At 30.0% G+C, this 20,476-nt stretch overlaps 2 protein-coding genes across 5 annotated transcripts; one reads left to right on the forward strand and one right to left on the reverse strand.

Moving 5' to 3' along the window:
- Nucleotides 1–901: 901 nt before the first annotated feature.
- On the reverse strand, nucleotides 902–2,925 carry LOC119671801 (tRNA methyltransferase 10 homolog A). The gene is made up of 3 exons (XM_038082588.1): nucleotides 2,396–2,925; nucleotides 1,852–2,325; nucleotides 902–1,153 (listed from the first exon to the last, which is right to left on the reverse strand). Exons 1-3 carry the CDS (start codon nucleotides 2,685–2,687, stop codon nucleotides 996–998), a joined length of 924 nt encoding a protein of 307 aa, XP_037938516.1. The 5' UTR covers nucleotides 2,688–2,925; the 3' UTR covers nucleotides 902–995.
- An 830-nt stretch (nucleotides 2,926–3,755) lies between these two features.
- Nucleotides 3,756–19,695, forward strand: LOC119671802 (centromere-associated protein E). 4 transcript variants are annotated; one of them, XM_038082592.1, is made up of 14 exons: nucleotides 3,756–3,774; nucleotides 4,320–4,408; nucleotides 4,503–4,641; nucleotides 4,720–5,156; nucleotides 5,212–5,293; nucleotides 5,361–5,461; nucleotides 5,941–6,057; nucleotides 6,128–6,217; nucleotides 6,683–11,935; nucleotides 13,909–14,004; nucleotides 14,065–14,372; nucleotides 14,721–14,820; nucleotides 15,429–15,707; nucleotides 16,635–18,235. In XM_038082592.1, exons 2-14 carry the CDS (start codon nucleotides 4,370–4,372, stop codon nucleotides 18,201–18,203), a joined length of 8,610 nt encoding a protein of 2,869 aa, XP_037938520.1. In that variant the 5' UTR covers nucleotides 3,756–3,774; nucleotides 4,320–4,369; the 3' UTR covers nucleotides 18,204–18,235. The 4 variants fall into 4 exon arrangements, with proteins under 4 accessions (XP_037938520.1, XP_037938519.1, XP_037938521.1 ...); XM_038082591.1 differs by lacking the exon at nucleotides 3,756–3,774 and adding an exon at nucleotides 4,101–4,254; XM_038082594.1 differs by lacking the exons at nucleotides 3,756–3,774; nucleotides 16,635–18,235 and adding exons at nucleotides 4,108–4,254; nucleotides 19,345–19,695.
- Nucleotides 19,696–20,476: the final 781 nt, after the last annotated feature.

Below are 20,476 nucleotides of genomic sequence, written 5' to 3' on the forward strand. Positions count from 1 at the left end.
ATTACAATAAAACAAAATAAAATTTATTTATTTAAACAGCTTGGAAACTTATTATAATTTTGCGTTAGTACATTGTATCCAAAATTAACGCTAAGTCAATCGACAAATGTAATTAGCTCTGTAAAAAAGATATATGTATATATATATATATATTACTATTATATATATATATATAACAATAATATAAATAATACAACTTTTAAATAAACAATATGAGAGAAATAACAAACATATTTTTATTTTGCAAGATCAAGAATTTCACGTTTAAAGATTCGTTTATTTGTTTTAAAATAACTATGAACGACTTAAATACTATTTATTCTAGTTGTCGTTTTAAGTAAAAAGTACATTTGCTATTAATATTATTTTTAATTCTGTGAAGAACTTTATAATATGCAAAAAATATCATAGTCTCTGTGATATACCGCATAACATCTCCTAGGTGGTGGTATACCATATCATCAGACAACAACTGCCAACTGGCTTCATATTTTTCAACTACCCATAGTTATTTGGCGATGACAACAATACTCGTAACGAGTATTGCTCGTTACGAGAATTCGTAAGAGTTCTGTGGAAACTGCCAACAATGTAGTCATATCTTGTTTGATTACTCGAGATGCTTACATTTCTGAACAGGGAATTCATTAGCATAAATTATATGCTGTGTGGAATCACGTCCACGTATCCTAAATAGAATGTATGTCCTATTTGACAAACCTTATCAAGTGCTGGCTTGGCCCTTAATCAGTTGCCGATAACTTATCAGCCCCAGTTGAATTATAAAATTTGTAGAATCAAAAAAAATTCATTATCTCAAAATAATTAAAACTATGTTTTTAGTAACAATAATACAAACAAACGATGATTTATATTGTTCATAATACGTACACTGTATTATGTTTATTATTATAAACTTAATGTTTTCTGCACTTTAAAATTATATTGTATACAACACATTAATATTAAAATATTGCACGTTGTAACCACCAATATCATCTCGGTAGTTGGTCAACTTTACTATCGGAGTCCCCATCAGTACAGTTCAAATCCTTTGATTTCTTTGGCTTAGCACCCTTTCTCAATGGTATGGTCTCGAGAATTGCATCAGTCCAACTTTTGCCTTCATATACTCCAACAAGCAATTCAAAAACTTAATAAATTGTTAATATAATAGTAGCCACATTTATATAAAACGAAACAGAACATATTGCATAATAATAAATAAATATTGACGCCAATAAGTTAAAAGAATCTTGAGCTATAAGACACTGCTTAAAAAAACCATTTATTAATGTTGATGAATTAATAATAAAAAAAGCATTATATTAGGATTTGTTGTTGTTGTAACCCACTGGATCCTATAAGCAGATAACATGAAAGGATGTTCAAGACGTAGTTGGGACGTAATCAAGTAGTTGGGAGTGATGGAGAGGGGGTGTCTGAAGCGGTGATGTTTATATCCATAAGCTTTTTGTCCTATCTCATTGAAGAAGCCAGATTTCTTCCTCTTGATCCTGGTTGATTTTAATTAAATCATACCCACCCGCAATTTACTCCCATTCTCTAATAATCTCCCTTCCTTTCACTTAACCACTCCCTTTCTACATTCAAACCCATGTACTCGTCATGTAGTTCCTTCCATGTCATCTGTTTTTCAGATCTCCGCGGGCTACGACAACAACATCTTAAATAGACAACCAAGTACCCTTCACTCCTCCCACTGGAAAAGCAGGGCATTTAGGTTACAAAAAAAATAAGTAAAAATTATTTATCATGCACATAAATACAATAGCGCAGAATGACCAAAGAATCGTAAACTTAACATTGCTGTATATTCAACGTACTCACCATGGAAGGTGCTGAGCACAGAACGCGTTTTCATATCAACATATTCACTGAGCGGGAGCCTTGCTGTTTTTAAGTCAGCTTTCACAGCGCGTTCATGGCATAATCCTTTCTGATGGTTATGATCTACCAAACCGCCTATTACGTATATACATTCAGCATCTAATTTTTCTAAAACTGTATCAGATTCACAAGTTAAGTAAACAATTTGGTTTTTCGCAAAAATATCTATGTGCGTTTTATTGAAATGATAATCGACATTCCAATTTTGCCAACCATCGTTCTTTTTTAATATGTTATGTATACGTCCATTTTCTTTAATACCAGTAAAATGTAATCTGCACGGATTATGAGAACGACGATTTATTGTGTATATACGTAAACACTGTTTAATACATTTTGCCACGTCGCCATCATGCATCAAATCATCATAATCGAGATCAATTGCGACATTTAGAGCATTTGGGTTTTCTATAGCTAGTAAAATATAAATGTATAATTAAAATATGTTTTGATATTTTTAAAATCTATAATAGTTTATATATACATGCTTTTGTACGTTTCTTCAATTCTTTCCTAGATGGACCTGTGCGTACCGGCAGGCCTTTTGCAGCTGCTTCCTGACGTCGTACTTTTAATTTTTCTCTCTCCTTAATGCGACGCTCCTTTTTAAGGGTTTCATATAGCTTTAGTTTTTTTTGTTTCTTAATTTGATTTTTACTTAAAGGATTTGGTGGTGTTTCTCCAGGATTTTTTGTCTTTGCTAGTAGGAGTTCTTCTTCGTTTGTTGCGCTTTCTGGAAGTTGAACTGTACTCTCAGTAGAAATTTCAAAGGCCATATTATAAAATATTGTATGAATATTTCAATACATAAAATTTTCGATTTGTTTACTAAGTATTTTATGATTTTAAACTTCGTAACAATTTTCACGAATATTATTTACATTCCTCTGTTTGTTGATGAAAAACAGCTGAAGTACATGTGCAAATAGTTTCGGTGATGCCACATGAGAAACAACCTACTGGACAAAGTGACCATGTGAATTCACTCAAATTTCATTAGGGATGTATTTAAATACGACACACATAATATTTGTACTATTTATACTTCGCAAATAACCAAGTATTTATTAACAATAATTACAAAAGTCAAAATAACGAATAACAATAAAAAAAGTATATCATATAACCTTTACAGTAACAAATGAAATTTACTAATATTAATATTAAAATACTAGAAAATTTATTAATGTATTTTTTAAATTTTTATACAATTTAACAATTGTAACAATGTGTCTACCACATGATAATGATTTTTTATCATTATTTGACAATTCTTTTTTGGCAAAATCGTTTATTTTAAATTAGTTTTCCTCGCCCTATATGCTGATATAACTTCATTTTTAAAGTAATGTCTCTTGAATGGTATGATATGACACAAATAATCATCGTTTCTATGGACGCTATGAAAAACTACCACTAAATTTTGTATATTTCGTTATTATAAGCAATAGCCATGATTTTTTCTTTCAGTGTACCAAACAAATACTCGCATCTTAAGAAATAAAACATGTAAAGCAACAATAATGCTCTTAAAATCTTTAGAGTTAGGTTTTACTCGCAAAAAAAATTTAAAGTTTTAAGGCTGCCAAATTCAAAAATCTGTCTATTTGGAAATGTTCATTGAAAATATGTTTCAAAATTGAAGTCGTTCGTATCATATCATATTGTACACAACAAAAACATATGTTGAACAAAAGCATTCAACATATTTTAAAAGTACTGCCGATTTCTTTCAACCAGAATTAATGTTATTTTTTTCCTGCTCGTAAAGAAAAATGTTGATGTTATATATCTAGAAAATAAAGCTTTGTCGGTTTTTAGTCTATCGAAAAAAGCTGCTCAGGATTGTGAAATATTTGATATGTAAGATATTAAATCTCAATTGCGTATTTAAAATTAATGTATATAAAATATTTGTCATTGTATATTTATATATCATATATTATAACAAAAAGGAAACAATGTGTCACAAGTATATGTATTATTTTTATATTTATCAAAACACTAAACAATTCTGTATCTCTTCCAAAATTGTTTCAAGCATCTTTATGATTTTGCATTAATTTTTTGTATATAAATGGCAACCAATCGTAGTTCTGAATATGTGGCAACGTATTTACTTAGCGGCAGCGTCAGATTTTAAAACAATGCTAACGGCATAAGTTGCGTTGATTTGGCTAGAGTTTGTTGTTAACTGGGGAAGTGGAAAAGGAAGTGGAAAATTTACATAGAATATACTATGATAAAAATTGAACAATTCGTACTAGATATATTTTTGTATATTGTTAACTACAATTTATTGTTTATGTAATATTATGAATGGAATATAACAAATGTCAAATAGTTGAGTAAAGAAAATTCTAAATATATTAGAATTTCATACCTACTTTGTATTGTCAAATTTCTAGAGAAAAAAACATATAAAACCAAACGTTTCGTAAACATTAATGGTGAGAGAATGGACTTACGTTTGTGGAAAAAAATTCTTCTGCAATGGGTAAGTAGTGAAAGAGCGCGGATATTTGTCGCGAACTGGCAGATGTTCGGGTCACACACACATATGTACTCATAGATGAAAAACTAATTTACAGATCACCGAATGTGGGTTTACGGAACGTAACTTCTACAACTTAGAACAATCTGATTTGGAGGAATTTTTTCAAAATTTTTGTTTGAATCATCGGGGCACAGTCGAAAATGACACACAAAACATCATATCCTTTCTTCAAGGTATGTGTCAGATGTCACTGATGTTATGTGTAACTATATGTGTTTATGTATTTATGCTTATGTTATCTTTTTTTTTAGAACATTATCCCAAATTCAATCCAATATTAGATGATGAAAATTTATTAAGTTCTGCGGAATATGTGTATGTTTATTCATTACTTTTACATTTTTGTTGTGTAAAAGATCCGGAGTCTTACTTTCATGAAATATGCAAAAAGTTATCCGAACAAACTCAACAAAATATTGCTGACTATTTCAAACAACTCTTGGATTGTGAAGTTATAACGAAAGAAAGTTTACGTCATGCAATTGCTAATGTGCCCTCGATCACAGAAAGTAGTCCACAATCAAGTGGTAATAGTCCTGCTAATAACACACCACCAATAGCAAATGGACATGTAAATTCACCAGCAAACACACCAATACGACAATTTGCCATGCTTAATCGTATATCACCTTCAACACCAAAGTCGTTTTTACTAGAAGAACGCACACGCGAATTATACCAACTGAGGGTAAACCAATTCCATTAATAAATGAAGAAAAAATTTAGATCAAATCAATTTTTAGGCTTTGCTAGATACTGAACGGTATGAAAAGGGTCTTCTAGAGGTTCAACTGAAACAGAATGAAGAAAAAATCACAAAACTATGTAAGTGTTATATATATCATATATCCTTGCTAATCAAGTTTTACTACATTATTATCAATAATTGCAGCACAAGATCAGAAACGTATGCAGCAAGTTATACATGATCTGCGAAATGAGCTACTTTACAAAACTACAGAAGCATGTTCAACTATTCCAGACGATGAACAGGTAATAAAATGAAAGTCATTGTTATTGTAAGGATTTCCCATAACATTTTTCAGCAGGTATTTGCCTGCAAGACCACTTTACAGATAATAAATTTATAAGTCAATATAAAAAAAACTCAGTTTCATATGCCTGAAACGCTGTAATGAACTTTAAAAACCTATTTCATTTACTGTATAAAAAATTTTAATTCAAGCAATATAAACTGAATATTCGCTCGGATTGAGGTGATTCAGTTATGCTTACATTGTTGGCTTCATAAAATTTGTGAAGATTGCATATAATTCCTTTTTAAATGTACTAGACAGTGTTATGCTTTATATCAGTTCATCGTCCATGCAAAAATTGATTTAGTTCGTTTTCTCTTACGAACTCCAGAACATTCACTCAATCACTCTATAATTGACTACTACTATTCAATATTCAGTAATGACAAACTGCTTGTGAATAATTTTACTAAGGTTTATATATTTCTTTTAAAGGAAGAACAATTGAAGAAACGTCTATGCAAGGAAATTTCCCAAAAAGAGGAGGAAATTACTAAAATAACATCCATATTAAATACACTTAAAGAAGAAAAAGATTTGGTGACTGAAAAGGTAAATTTATTAAATTATATCATTTTATGGAATCTGTTTTTTAAATTTTTTTTTTTTGGTTTCTTTATAGCTTTCATTTGCTAATAGTAATCTGACAGACTGTATTGAGCGAATAAATCAACTGGAGGCTACTTTAGATGAACAGGCATTAGAATTAGAGGTAAGGAGAATAGTAGTTATAACAGCTGCAAAATGTCTTTTAATTGGTTTATGCTATGTAATATAGTATGAGTATAACTTTGAATACTGGATGTCTTTGAATTGATGTCAGTAGATAGAAATTGCAATGAATTTTTTAACAATTATTAGCTCGTACAATACATGTGCTTACTAATAAATAATTAAAAACAATTTCATATCCCATAAATTGCTTGGTTTTTGAAAGTATATAAGCTTTGCTAATTTCGATTTAACTTTCTTTATAATATAAATAAAAAGGTCTTGAAGAGATTTTTGTACTTGTAATTTACTTCTGCTAAGAAACTCTCTCTATTAAATACAAAAGTTTCTATTAAATAAAATAGTCACTGTCGCCGTAAATGACGTTAAAATCAAATTTAGTAAAATAGTTTTTTTTTTTAGGAATTGAATGCATTTAATAATTATTCTAAAACTTTCGTTGCAGGCTAAAAGTAGCACCATTTTATATCTTACAAATAGTAAATTAGAATTGGAACAGTTTATAGCAGAAACTCGCAAAGGAAATAACAATTTGAACTCTTCCAATGATTTTCTGGATAACTCCTTCTCACAAACATCAAATGGTTCTGGCAGTCAATTGGTTCCAGAAAATTTAGCTAATTCTGTTGTAGATAAGCAATTACGTGAAAAGGAAGTGGAGAATTCACAGTTACGGGAAGAACTTGCCACACTACGTTCAGATAACTCGAAATTAGACTTTGAAATGCAGGAATTGCTAATGAGAATTGCTCAGGACTTTAGCTTATCGTTAAGCACAGAAGCGGAGGCCGAAAATGATACTCCTAAAAAGCCTGAACAAAAGTTACTACTATTATCTGATTGCATACATAGAATAAATACTGATTATAAAAGTGCGCAATGTAAGTTTCAAACACTCACAGACGAGACACATGCCTTATACAATGTGAATTCACATCTTAATAGTCAATTGAAGAAGTTTGATGAGGATGTGCGCAATCTTAAGGATATGTTAAAATCTGTTGAAAGTCGTAATAGTGAATTGGAAGAAATCAAAAACGAATTAAAAGAACAACTTTCACAGTGTAAACTCGAAAGCAACATGTTAGCACACCAGAAAACGAATATAAAAGCTGCGATGGATTTGTTGACGCAAGAATTCGAAGAGTATAAGGCGACCACTAGTATAGAGCAAAATAAGTTACTAAAAGAAGTTAAAGAACTTAAGGAATATAAAGAGAAGCTTGTTTTATTGACTAGTGGTTATGAACAATTTAAAGAGGCTTGCAAAGTGGAGCAAGAGAAGCAAGTGGCTGAAATTAAGATATTACGAGCCCAAGCAGAACAGCATCATATGAGCAATACTAAATTAAATGCGATTAAAGCACAACTCCAGGAGGAAATTGAGAACTTGCAATGCAAGCTAAGGGAGTCGAAAGAAAAATTACTTTTCAAATCAACAGAATTCGAGATGGAAGTAAAAGTTTTGAATGAGAAAATTAGTAACAAACAGCTTGAGTTAATGTCGCATAAGTCAGCCGAAACTTTAGTGAAGGAGAAGTATGAGAAATTGTTTATAGAGTTTGAGGATATGAAAACGACTGCACGTGACACTAAAAAACATCTTGAAGAAATGCGTGAAGAAATATCGAGCAAAGAACTACAAATGTCTAAGTTAGGTAATGAAATAATTGACACGAGTAGAAGCAATGTAGAACTAGAGGAGCGTATTAACATATTGATGGAGCAATATAAGAGAGAAAAAGAAAAATCAGGATACGATGTCGCTGTAAGAGAAAATCAAATAAGAGAGTTATCATCAGAAAAGTTAGAGCTGGAGAAAATATTAACTCAAACTAATACGGAACTTGAAATAGCGACTACTGAAGCACTCAGCTCGAATTCTGAAATATCTAATATAGCAACAGCTATTGAAATATTAATGTCCATAATTGAAAAACCATTTGGAAATAGTAATCTATGTGCTTGCCTTGAACAAATTACAACTAAAGTGAAGAATTTGACATCCTCTCTTAACGAAGTAGAAAGCAAATTTGAACGATTATCAAGAGAGCATACAGAAGTGAAAAATAAGTTAGAGAAAGCCGAAAAAAAACTGGAACATACTTTAGACGATAATATACATTTAACGAAGAAAATGGAGCATGTCAACACTGATACAAAAAAACTATTAAAGTTGTCGCAAGAACGCATTTTAGAGTATGAGCGGAGGTGTGATAAACTTACTGAGGAAGTGTCTCGTGGTATAGTGGAAATGGAGAAAAAACTTAAAGAAAGGGATGAATTCAATCAAGTACAAGTAACAGAAGTAAGCAACAAATATGAGAATACTTTGCACACACTTAGAGAAGAGCTTAAAAGTGAGAGGCATTTTAAGAACAAAGAGTGTAGTAGCATAAAGAAAAAACTACTTGAAGCTGAAAAATCAAAAGAACAGTTGGAACTAGAAAAATCTGAAGCAGAATTCAAGCTCGGCTGTAAACTAAAAACTTTTGAAGGAAAATTAGAAGAAATGACTTCTACAAATAATAAACTGAGTGAAGAAATAATACAGTATAAGCTTGAGCACAATAATACCGTTGATCGTCTTGGACAGTTGTCGATTTCGTTAAGAGAAGCGTGTGACCATAAAAATTCTTTATTAGCGGAACTTAAATCCAAAGAAGAAAAAATTCAAACTTTAGTGGAAGAACTGGAATTAAGCAAAAAAGCTATACAAGCACTGGAAGACGTAAAATCACAGCAAATTGACTCTATAATAAATCTTAAAGAGGAAGTGGAAGATTTTATGATTGAAAAGCAGCGTTTAGACGTAAAATATGAAGAACTTTTGGCTAAATTAGATTGTGAACAAAAAGAGAAAGCAACTCTATTGCAGTCGCTTGAAAAAACTGTCGATCAACTAAAAGAATCTGATGACAACCTCAATGAAGCGACAAAATTGCTAGAGGAGAGCGAATTCAAAAATATAAATCTAATTAAGGACTACGAAAACAGACTGCAAGTCAGCATGGAAAATTTACGACTTGAGCGCAACAACTGGGAATTAAAGTTTAATGAACTGCAACAAAAATTATTCCATGAAAGTGAGAAATTAAAGTCTCACGACACAATCATCTTGGAAATAGTAGCAGGTTTGGAAAACTATAAAAATCTGCAAGTTGAACACGAATCTCAGAGTTTTCCAAATCGTTTTAATGCAAAAGAAGGAAATAGTGATAACTTGAACAAGCTAAAAACAACCTTAAACTCCGTTGTATATAAATTGGATTTCGTCGAATCACAATTAGAGTATTCCAAACGAAACCTAGTAGAAATGGACAATGTCATTAAGTCGATCACTAAAAACGACAAGAAACTAAAGGAGAAACTTGATAACAGCGAAAAGGAAATTTTGCAATTAAAAAAAATGTTGGAAGTAGAAAATATTTGTTTGGAAAACAAATTAAGTCAAGATCTGATTAGAATGAAAGGTGATATGCAAAATTTGGAAGCTGTTAACGAAAAGCTTTCAGCTGAAAATGCAGATCTGCAAATTAAGTGGTCAGAATTGGAAACAGAAATCGATAAATATCGTAAGAATATTAACACATTACGGGATCAAAATAAATCACTACTTGCAGATAATGAACATAAAAAAGGACAAATTGATCATCTGAGAAAAGAGCATTTGTCGCTAGAGGGATTACTTCAAGCGAAAGAAGATGATTTTGTAGATTTAAAAGCGCAATCCGCTAAAGTGCAGAAACAATTGCTAGAAAAGACAGAGGATTTAGCTAAAACCGAAAATGAGATCAGTTTAGCTAACGGCACAATTAGGCACACACAGTCTAAACTAACTAAGCTGGAAACACAACTGAAGGAAATACAAAAGGATTTAAGTGAACAAAATCAAAAATATGCACGCCTGCAAACATCAAATGGAAACTTTGTGCTTGAACTTGAACAGAAAACTCAATCTCTTGAAAAAGTACAGCTTAAGCATGATGAAATGTTCATACAACAGCAGTATTTGGATAAGGAGTTGAAAAGCGCACTCTCTGAATTAGATTCTTTACGTGGGAAGAAAGCAGATACAGATAGCAAATATGCGGCGCTTCAATCCGAGTTGAAAGAATTAACTGAGAAATTCAACTCTAACAAAATTAAACATGACTCTGCACTTGCAGAAATCGTTAATTTGACTGTCAAGCTAAGCGATGAGCGAACCGAAAAACGACAGTTGTCTGATGAACTAAAAATAAGCAGGAGAGAACTGCAGCAAGCAAATGATAATATTACAGAGCTTATACAGCAGATCTCTTCTGTTCGTAGCGAAAAGGAATCCTGTTCAGAAGAAACTCAGATATTACGCAAACAGATTGAGCAGAGCGAAAAAGCGCAATCTGAAGCTCAAGAGAGATTGAAATCTGTGCAAGAGAATAGTCTGACAGTTGAGAAGCAGCTACTTCAAATTCAAAACGAGTTTAAAACATTAGTCACACAACACGATAATAAGACAGCACTCGTCAACAAGCTAACTACTGAAAATGATAAATTACGAGAGAACCATGCTAACACCACAAAAAGACTAGAAAAGCTTGCTCTAAAACTGGGAGATGTACAAGCACGTTGCTCAAAACTTGAACGCGATAATGAACGTCTCTCAAAAACTAAGGAGGGTGGCACAAGTGCATTTGAATACTTGCAACGTGAACGTGATACTCTGCAAGAAGAGTGTAAGTCTTTAAAAGAGCGTATCAATAAAATTGAGATAGCTTACGAACACTTGAAGAATAAAGTTCAAAATCTCGAGAAAGAAAAGAAAGAACTGGAGAATGATAAGATTAATCTGGTGTCTAATGAAAATGAAATCAAAACAAAATTCTTAAAGCTTGAGAAAATGCGAGAATGTAATGAAGAGAAACTACGCAAACTGAATCAATCACTAGCCAATTGCGAGCAAGACAATGTGCGATTGAATCTTGAAGTCGGTGCACTCAATAACCAACTGTTGGAAGCGTGTAAGAAAAAAAACGTTACCAATGCAGAATTCGAAAAGGTTAATAAAGAATACCTCGCTTCTATGGACAAGATTAAAGTCTATGAAGACCTAAATAAAAAATTAGAAAGGGAAATGTGTAGTATGCGTGATGAGCACATTGACTTGACGGACCAAATATCTAAATTATCGCTTGGCTTAGAAATTTCCAAAACAACTGTGGCTGATGTAAATAAAGAAATCGGCCAATTGCGTACAGAGTTACTAATCATTAGGGAAGAAAAAACTCAGTTGAATGAAAAATACACTACCACTGTTGCCGCGTTGCAAATTGCGGAAAATAAAATCAAGGCTCTGCTAGTGGAAAAGGAAGATGTTGATAAAAAAATGGTCGAAACCCAAATTGAGTTGGAAAGTAAAAATGCACAAACCAATGTGTTACAGAAACAAATCGATTCGCTTCAGGCAACTAATAATGTTTCCAATATGTCCACTGAGGAGCTTGAAAAACTACAAAAACGTTTTGCTTTGTCAGATGCACTGCTATTGAAAGAAAAAGAAAACAGTTCGCAATTGTTGATGGATAACCAAATTTTGCAGGCCAAGTACCGCGATCTAAAGGTTCGCTTCGAAGAACAAACCCAGATCAGTGAGAAGCGCATTAAGGAAAATCGGTTGGAATTGGAAGGCAAACTGGAAAAAATGAAAAATAAAATGGTGAGTTTAATTTACATAATTTTTTCTATTATTTCCTGAAAATGTTTTAACCTCAAATCCAGTCATATTGTTTTGTTCCTATATAAATACTTTTGTTAATTATAGAAAATAGGGCATCACACTGTTCTTAGAATAAAATTGAATTGAGATCGTTTGTTTTATTGTTTTTTGTTACTTGTAATGTTTTTTATTGTAGTCCGGTTAGTTGCTATGTTATTAAGGGAACTAACTTGGTTAGTATTCCTTGCAAATGAAACTCGAAAGTTGTCAGCGAATGTTGTCAGTGGTACTTGACCGATTAATGGCAAAATGTTTTGTGTTTGTTTGTTGTACTGTTGAATGTTAAGCTTATATTTTATTTTTCTTCTTCTTAAGTTTAATTTAACTTTATCTATAATATCTATATGGTTCCGACAAATTTTATTCGAAAGTTGATATTAATTTATAAAATATTTTTGAAAATTGTTAATTTGATTTCGTGGCACATGTATATTATATATCATGTATATTAAATATGAATTACGTCTTTGTATTTGAACCATTAAGGCTGATAGGTACACTTGTAAATAATAACCTTTGAGATTTTATCAAAGGAAAGTTTGGAAAGTTTTGGTGCCATTAGAAACCACATTGGTGTTCATTCTATATTCGTTCGTTTGATATTTTTTTTACCCGTGATATTAATAGTCTTGTTGCAAATATGTTAAAATGATACAATTTAACTTTTGCATTTTATTGATTTGTTACAAAAGGTTAAATTAAATGAAATAAAAATAATCATAAAAAAAGAGAAGATAAGAAATATCTCCATCGTACCACAACTCTAGACTTCGTTGTTACTACCAAAATAGTAATAATAAATACATTATAAAAGTATATGAAATTATTGTCATTGTCATAGATTTTGCATAAAATTCAATTGAAGATCTGTGCTATAGGCAAAAAAATCATATATATATCATAAATATATACATCATGGATCTCTGATATGAGGAGTCACATTTTTACAAATTACTGTTTTTTGCCTATATTTAAATTTTCGTGGTATGGTATATATATATATATATATATATATATTGAATGATAATATTTTACAAGAACGAATCTTAGTCCAAGGCTTTTGACATAACGTCTTTGAATAATTTTATCTCTCAAAATCGTGAGTTTTGATTGAGGTCTTTATTATTTAATCTTTGAAATAACCTTTATAGAGCCCACACATTGAGTACATTATATACTAAAGAAATGCTTGATTTTAATTACAAATTCACTATTATATATACTTATATATAGCGGCTATATATATACATATATTTTTTGTATATATATTTAAATTATATAGCAGTTCGATAATTTTTTATAAATTCTGACAATGTTTATGTTTTTGTTTTTTTTTCTATGCACAGCAGATGCATGAAGAATATAACGACGGAATTAATGGTCCCTCTCCTTGGAAGAGAAGACTCAAGTCATGCAGTTATATTTTTTTCTTATTAGTGTTTGGAGTTGCCTTCTTTGGGATTTTTTGCAATTATTATTTGAGCTACTATGACTTGGAGTTAATGTTCAAGAGCACCAAACCCGAAGTATTTTAAACAAAACATTTTGATTAAAATTCAAGATAGTATTTTAGGTTATTGAATCCAGAGAAATTAATCCGCTTAATAATATTATAGAATTATATATTTTGATGAAAATTAAACCATAGTAACATATATATGAAGAATATATGTTTATATTATAGATTTAACTACAGCTGTGATGTCCTATAACTCTTTAAGTATATTTTTTAGTAATTTAATATATACGTACATTAATACATGTAAAGTTTAAAATCCAAAATCCGAATAAAAACAAAAAAAGTTGTATTTGTTTTTGTTTTATTTTTTGTAATTACCCATTTATAAATAAAATCCTTTTCTAAATTCGTCCCCATATTAAAATGCCATCCACATTGCACTGCAAATTTATAGAAAACATTGTACACCGAGGAAACAACAAAAATGAGTACGAAACATGAACGCGAGATCGCGATTTGTAAATCAGAAATGGAAATTATTACTGCTCAGGTAATAGTCTCATCAACATAATGCACTAAATATTTGATTCCAGTTACATTTAATTTTTAGAATAAAAAATATGAAGAGCACACACGTAAACTATCTAGTCAAATTGTACGTTTAAATGATAACATATTGGAGTATCAAAAGCAAAACGCTATACTTAAAACCAAACTGAAGCACTTGGAAGATAGTGCTGGAGGTCCATTTAAACGTCCAAGTATGATTCATGTATCTTCGACGGCCTCACTTGCTTCTGCTAATGGTATCGGGACAAATTTAGCTATGGAAGATGAGGAAGGAGAAGTATTTAACAATACTTATCTAACAGACTTAAAGAATGGGCGCTGCTCTGATTTTATGAACAATGATATGTGGTAAGTGGATCTATTTATTTATTATAACAATCGATCGCACTCTCTCCAGCAAATTTGTTCTTGAACTATTATAACTAACTGTAGATAAAAATTGTAAATTATAAATTTTAAAGACATTATATTGGTTCTTAATCCAATCCAACAGAGTAGAATTTAAATTTATTGTTTCTGTTGTTTTACGATCACTGAAAAACGATTCAAGACATGAGGAAATGATGGTAGAGAATAAGAGTTTGGGATTTTTAAATTAAAATTGGAATTAAGGAATTGAATAAATATTAGTAGTTTTTGACTTGATCTTCAATAAATAATTGTACAAAATTTTCTAAACTTTATTATTATTTACAGTGCTGAAGAACTGAGATACCGCAATTCTTTGGTGCTACCACATCTGAAAAGTAGTTATGCACCCCAATACGATGTTGGCTTGAACGAGGATGAATTGAAAGTAAGCATCCCTAACATGCATTCAAACACATAAATTACAAATGCAACACTCCTTAAAGGATAAATAAAACAACATCCAAGCATGTCACGCATTTTATAATTAAATTTATATAGATATGTTTATATTCAGTACAATATATATATATGAGTTATCCGATACATCTTTATTATGACGCTTTTTACATTTTGAGAAAAACTAATTTTCTTAATTAAAATTATTTATAATAATAATTTTATTACTGTATTATTACTGTAAACTTTATTACGTTACGTTTTATTATTTATAATTTAAGTTTTGTAAATATAATATTAATTCTCTCTAATTACGATGAATATTATTTCTTTTGTAAAGTAAGATTATTGTTAAAAATTAATAATGTAAAATCTTACAATTTAATAAGATAATTATATAGTTTATTTATGTCTTAAAAAATAATATGATTTCATTTAAAAAGCATAAAATTGTTTTTATTGCATGCGATTTTGTGTTGTCCTTTGTGTTGCCCTTATATGTTTCATGTTGCGTTTATTAAACAAATTAAGAATTAATTATTGTTTATTTAGTAACCAAAATTCGTTTTAAATAATAAATATACGTTTACATTTTAGGATGGTCCCCACAGCTTAGATGATAGTATGATCGGTTTGCTCAGTACTACAGCTGGGTCACGTAAAAAAGTTAGCGGTGTTACGCATTATAAAAAACCTGGCCCTCCTACGCCTAGTAAAAATGGTGGTCGTCTCTCTTTTGGTGGTTGTGGTGAGCAAGGCAGAGAGATATTGAAAGAATGTAAAGATGACAACAATCCATCTGGCTCCTCTGTCAAAACACCCGCTCGGTTTGCATTTTTCTCATCGAGATTCAGTATGGGCAATCCTAAAGATGAGGTAAGTTTACTTTTAAGTCAATTATTTTTAATATGTATGCGTACCTTAAGTTTTCGTCACAATAATAATTAATATTTAAACTATTCGTTTTGTTATATTTGTTTAAACCTAAATATTATCCTAATGTCATGTTAGTTTTAATTATATATGTATGTATGTTAAGTTTTTAATTTTTGATAGTCTTCTAGAAATATCGTTTTAGATTAATTAATTATAAATATTTCGTTTTCGAATCCATTTTGTTAGGATTCATATTCTTTTTGCTATTATTGTTGTTTTTATATATCACAAATATAATGTTAGAATTCGTGAAAACTTTTTAAATATTTAAATTTATTTAAAGTCACAAACAAAAACAAAAACATTTTGTTGTAATTTTTATTATTTTTAATATTTATTTTATTTATTGAAATAAAATTGTAATTTTTTGAAACAATAAAGAACTTTGTATTAAATATTCAAATTATTAATATATATTTAAGTGATAATAAGTGAGAATTTATAACAACTTTTTCACGAAAAAGGGAACTATTTTCTAGGGTAGCATTCGTTTTCATATGTTAAGTATGTAAATCTATAAAAATAATTCCATAATAATCATTTCTTATACAATAAATGAAATATTGTATATTCCATCTTTTTTCTGTTAGCTGTACTATTTTTTTTATCATTATTTGTTAAACGTATAAATTATAGTATATACTAAGTATGTTTAATAGGTCCATAGGTTCTTCTAATTGTGGTTGGATATTTGTTTTTGTTGTTTTATTCTTGTAAAATTTAGTTTTTGTCCACTATTTTGGTGTTTTGTGCTGTGGTTTGGATTATTTTTATATGAAAAATTAACTTTTCTTTTTATTTTCTTAAATCAAAACAAAAAAATAAAAACAACTTCATACTCCCATTTTGAAACATATATGGAAAAAGGACCCAACGAACAAGAATTTCCATTTGGTTCGTTTGAATGACACCAAAGCTGGACAAGTTTGTACCTCCACGCCGCGCAAGAGCAGAATATATTTTGACCAGCGACGTTTAATAGATTCATTGAGTTCTGCATCGAGTACAAATTCAAATTTGAAGCTAAAAATAAATGAAAATAATAAGGAAAATGAAATAAAGAAATACACATACCAAACATCTGTAATGACACCTTTGAAGAAAAATAAAGTGAAGTCAAATCCATTCCTTAAATGTATTGAAAATCAACAATTCATTCGAAACAGACGAAGTCGTTGTCTGAAACGGCGACTGTCGAAGCTGGGTCAAAAATGTGTGGTTGAGACTACGTCTTCAGCAAAAACAGATTCTCCGTATGACATACTTACCGGTACCGGTACGACAAGTTCAGGTGGCGTAAAAAGTTCATTACAAAGTCGTTTGCGTCGCAGGAAGAAACGTGATCGTGGGAGTCGCCCATCCATTTATTTATGCAGCAATATTTTTGCAAGGCAGAGGGCGCATCCCCGCAATAGTTTGATTGACATTAATCGCCGTAAAGCACGCAAACAACGTAACGAACAGTTTAATAAGTACCGTCCACTGCGTGTTGAGGAAAACGGAACGTTAAGTGATAGCGAAGTTGGAGGCGTGACTTTTGAGGTAAAAAATAATAATTACGCTAATTTTAATCACAATACTAGAAGTGATAAAACAGTTGTTATCACAAAATCAAAAGATGATTCAAATGATCTCACGATAGGATTGTGTAATAATTCAAACTCTAATATTGATGACCCAATTATAGAAGAATACAATAATAGTCGCAGTAGTAGTATAGAGGAAGTGATTGAATATGAACCGCCGAATGGGGAGTTGGGTAAAACCAAACTTGTAATTGAGGACAAATTCCTAAAACAAGAGAGCACCTATATTGATACCGATACGGACTGTGACGAGTTCGATGTGTCAGAGTGTAGCAAGTCAGAATTGATAGACTTTGAAAGAGAAGTGAACTTACATAAAGGAAATAATTTCCATTTGTTTAACAAAGACCATCAATTTGATGGGCTGAATAGTGCCGATTTTACAGCACAACTGAACGTAAAAGAATCGAAAGCACCATTCGAAATAAAACCTATAAATTTCAGCGAAATGGATTTAAAAGCTAATGACCAGGAGAGTCAACAGCAAAGTAGCGGTTTTGAATTGATACCTACAAGCTCGGGATTGTCGAATTATGTACCACCTACAAATCAAACGCTCTCACCATCAGCGCAACTTTCACGCATAATTTACACTGGAAACATCATCTACAGTCGTCGCATACCAAACGTTAATATGACCCATGTAAGGAAGTCTTCTATTTATATAAAAAGTAAGAACAATCAATCTGATGATGTGGTGTTAGTTACCAACCAAACAATAACCATTGTCGACCTGTACCACATGTGGTGTCAGATGAATGTTACAGCGCGTTGTGTTATAAGCTTTTCAATATTCGCTACTCTAGCGATTTTTGTGATCTTTGGTGCTGTATTCTTTTACGGATTCTAATAGAGTTCTACGAATATTATATACATCTTATATTTTGTTTGTGTAAATTAATTAATTTATTTATTTATTCATTTTATTGTTTTTTTTTTTTGTTAATAAGATTGTCCCTATATTAATATTTCATGTTCAATTGATTGCTTTATTTCTACTCATAATTTATTTTTATTTCATTAATTGTTTGTTTATTTTTTGTTAAAAATAGTTCATAATGAAGTTTTTACTTTAAGTTTGTCTTTATATGGATTCGATGTTTAATTTAAAGAATTATTTCTGTTCGTAATTTATTTTTTTTTCATTAATTACATAAATTACAGTTTGTGCAAAATTTTCTATTAAAATATTTGATTTCTACATAAAAAGTATTACTTTCTATCTATAATAGTAATATAAAAGTTCTGTTAATATATTATCACTTTAATTGTATGATTTTATATTATATTATGCATTTAAATTACTTCTATTGTAGACATATTCTTCTATTGTAGAAATAAACCCCATGGCAGGCCAAAATATGACTTAATAATCTATCTTTCATATATTTCGTCAGTTTAGCCAATTATTGTTATGTATAACACATATATATCTAAGAGTATAATAAATTAATTAAATATATGTACATCCAACCTAATAAAAAAAAATTCTTTTAAATAATTACTTGAAACACAACTATACCTACATGCCTGAAAATTAAGTGTCGAAGGAAAAGTAGTCCCAGTCTCAAGGAAAAGCTATTATTCCTTTAGCAGAAAAACTGCTCATCGGCTACATTTTAAATATAATATATAGCATGTGCTATGAAGGAACAAAGTAACCCCGTATATATTTGTTATCAAGAAGTTGTGAGAGAATCTTTATGTGTTTATAATGTTATTTAATAAGTGTCTTCTCATTGGAGAGGTAAGATATATAAGAGATATACAATATTTTCATAAGATAAAAAATTTGGTATCTTTATCATACGAGTATATCTTTAACCAAATAGACGAGTCTTCTAAAATAAATTCATGTTCATGTTCACTTATAAGAAGAAGCATATTATTTTAATTTTTATATATAATTTTAAAATATTTAAAAGTAATATTGCAAATATTTTTTTTTTGCACTGCTAATACATTATTATCTTTTTCAATTTCCTTTATAGAACACACCACCAAGAAAACGGCTTAGCAACATTTTCAAAAGAAAGTAACACAAGTCCTGAAAGTTGTTCCTCAATCGACTTAATATATCCCTCCATTTCAGATTGTAATTACTTGTCTATAATATTTTATATTATAAGAATATTCATTTTATTTTTTTTTTAATTTATTTAATATTGTATTTTAAAACAATATATTTTTCTACTATTATTCGAATGTACGGGTATATAACATCGAATAGAGTTTAAATTTATGTTATGATTTTCATATATAGTTTGTAATTTTGTGTAAATATTTTTTTATTTAAAAATATATTTCATCTATTGAACTTCAATAAAAAATAAGTGTTTCTCAAAGGAGCGGTTGTTTTTCTTATTATTTTTCTTTTTTTATATATTAATATTTTTGAGATAATTTTTACTATCCAACATTTTTGTGAGTTTCCGGGCTATGTTAGGTTGTATATCTTCCGTAAAACACGTACTCTATTCACATTTTTAATTGATGTTAAACTATTATGTATTGTGAAAAAAAAATAAAACTACACTTGGATTAAGTTCTATCTCCGGATTAGGCTAACACATCAAATATAAATTCAGTTATGAACAATTAATTCCGGTAATTCGAAATTTATGTTATTTTTATTTTAATATTTTTATTTAATATATTCAATTTAATGCATTAATTTTATATTTTTGTTTAATTTATTTACTTTAATTCACGTGTTTTTTTTATTTAATTCACATAGTTTTTGTTTCAATTGTTTAGTTAAATTTATTCACTATAGTTTAATAACTGAAATCCTGTTTAAAAGAAAACGCAAGCTGCGTTAAAAAATTAAACCAAGAACCTAAACTAAGGGGCTCAAGACCCCCGAATAAAGCGAATAACTATATGTATATTCATTATTACATTATAAAAGAAAAGGTAAATTTATGGAATCAAAGAACTCCCATGAAAAGACTTTCAATCCATTATCATCTATGCCGGAGAATCTGTGATAACCCATGGTAACATGTTAGGAATAAAAAAAAATAAAACTAGAGACTCGGTTAGAGGCTGGTACAGAATCAAGAAAAATATTTTTGTTTATTTTGTAATACATTTTTGTAAAACTGTTGCTTAAAAAATGGT

Source organism: Teleopsis dalmanni, chromosome 1 (assembly GCF_002237135.1).
Source record: "Teleopsis dalmanni isolate 2A chromosome 1, ASM223713v2, whole genome shotgun sequence".
Classification (NCBI taxonomy): Eukaryota; Metazoa; Arthropoda; class Insecta; order Diptera; family Diopsidae; genus Teleopsis; species Teleopsis dalmanni.

Coding starts and splice junctions, on each gene's coding strand:
- LOC119671802 (XM_038082591.1), top strand. Junction 5,294..5,360: donor AGAAAAAATCACAAAACTAT/GTAAGTGTTATA, acceptor CAATAATTGCAG/CACAAGATCAGAAACGTATG. Junction 15,708..16,634: donor TGGGCAATCCTAAAGATGAG/GTAAGTTTACTT, acceptor ATATGGAAAAAG/GACCCAACGAACAAGAATTT.
- LOC119671801 (XM_038082588.1), bottom strand. CDS start 2,687: ATGGCCTTTGAAATTTCTACTGAGAGTACAGTTCAACTTCCAGAAAGC. Junction 2,326..2,395: donor GAAGAAACGTACAAAAGCAT/GTATATATAAAC, acceptor ATATTTTACTAG/CTATAGAAAACCCAAATGCT. Junction 1,154..1,851: donor TGTGCTCAGCACCTTCCATG/GTGAGTACGTTG, acceptor CAATTTATTAAG/TTTTTGAATTGCTTGTTGGA.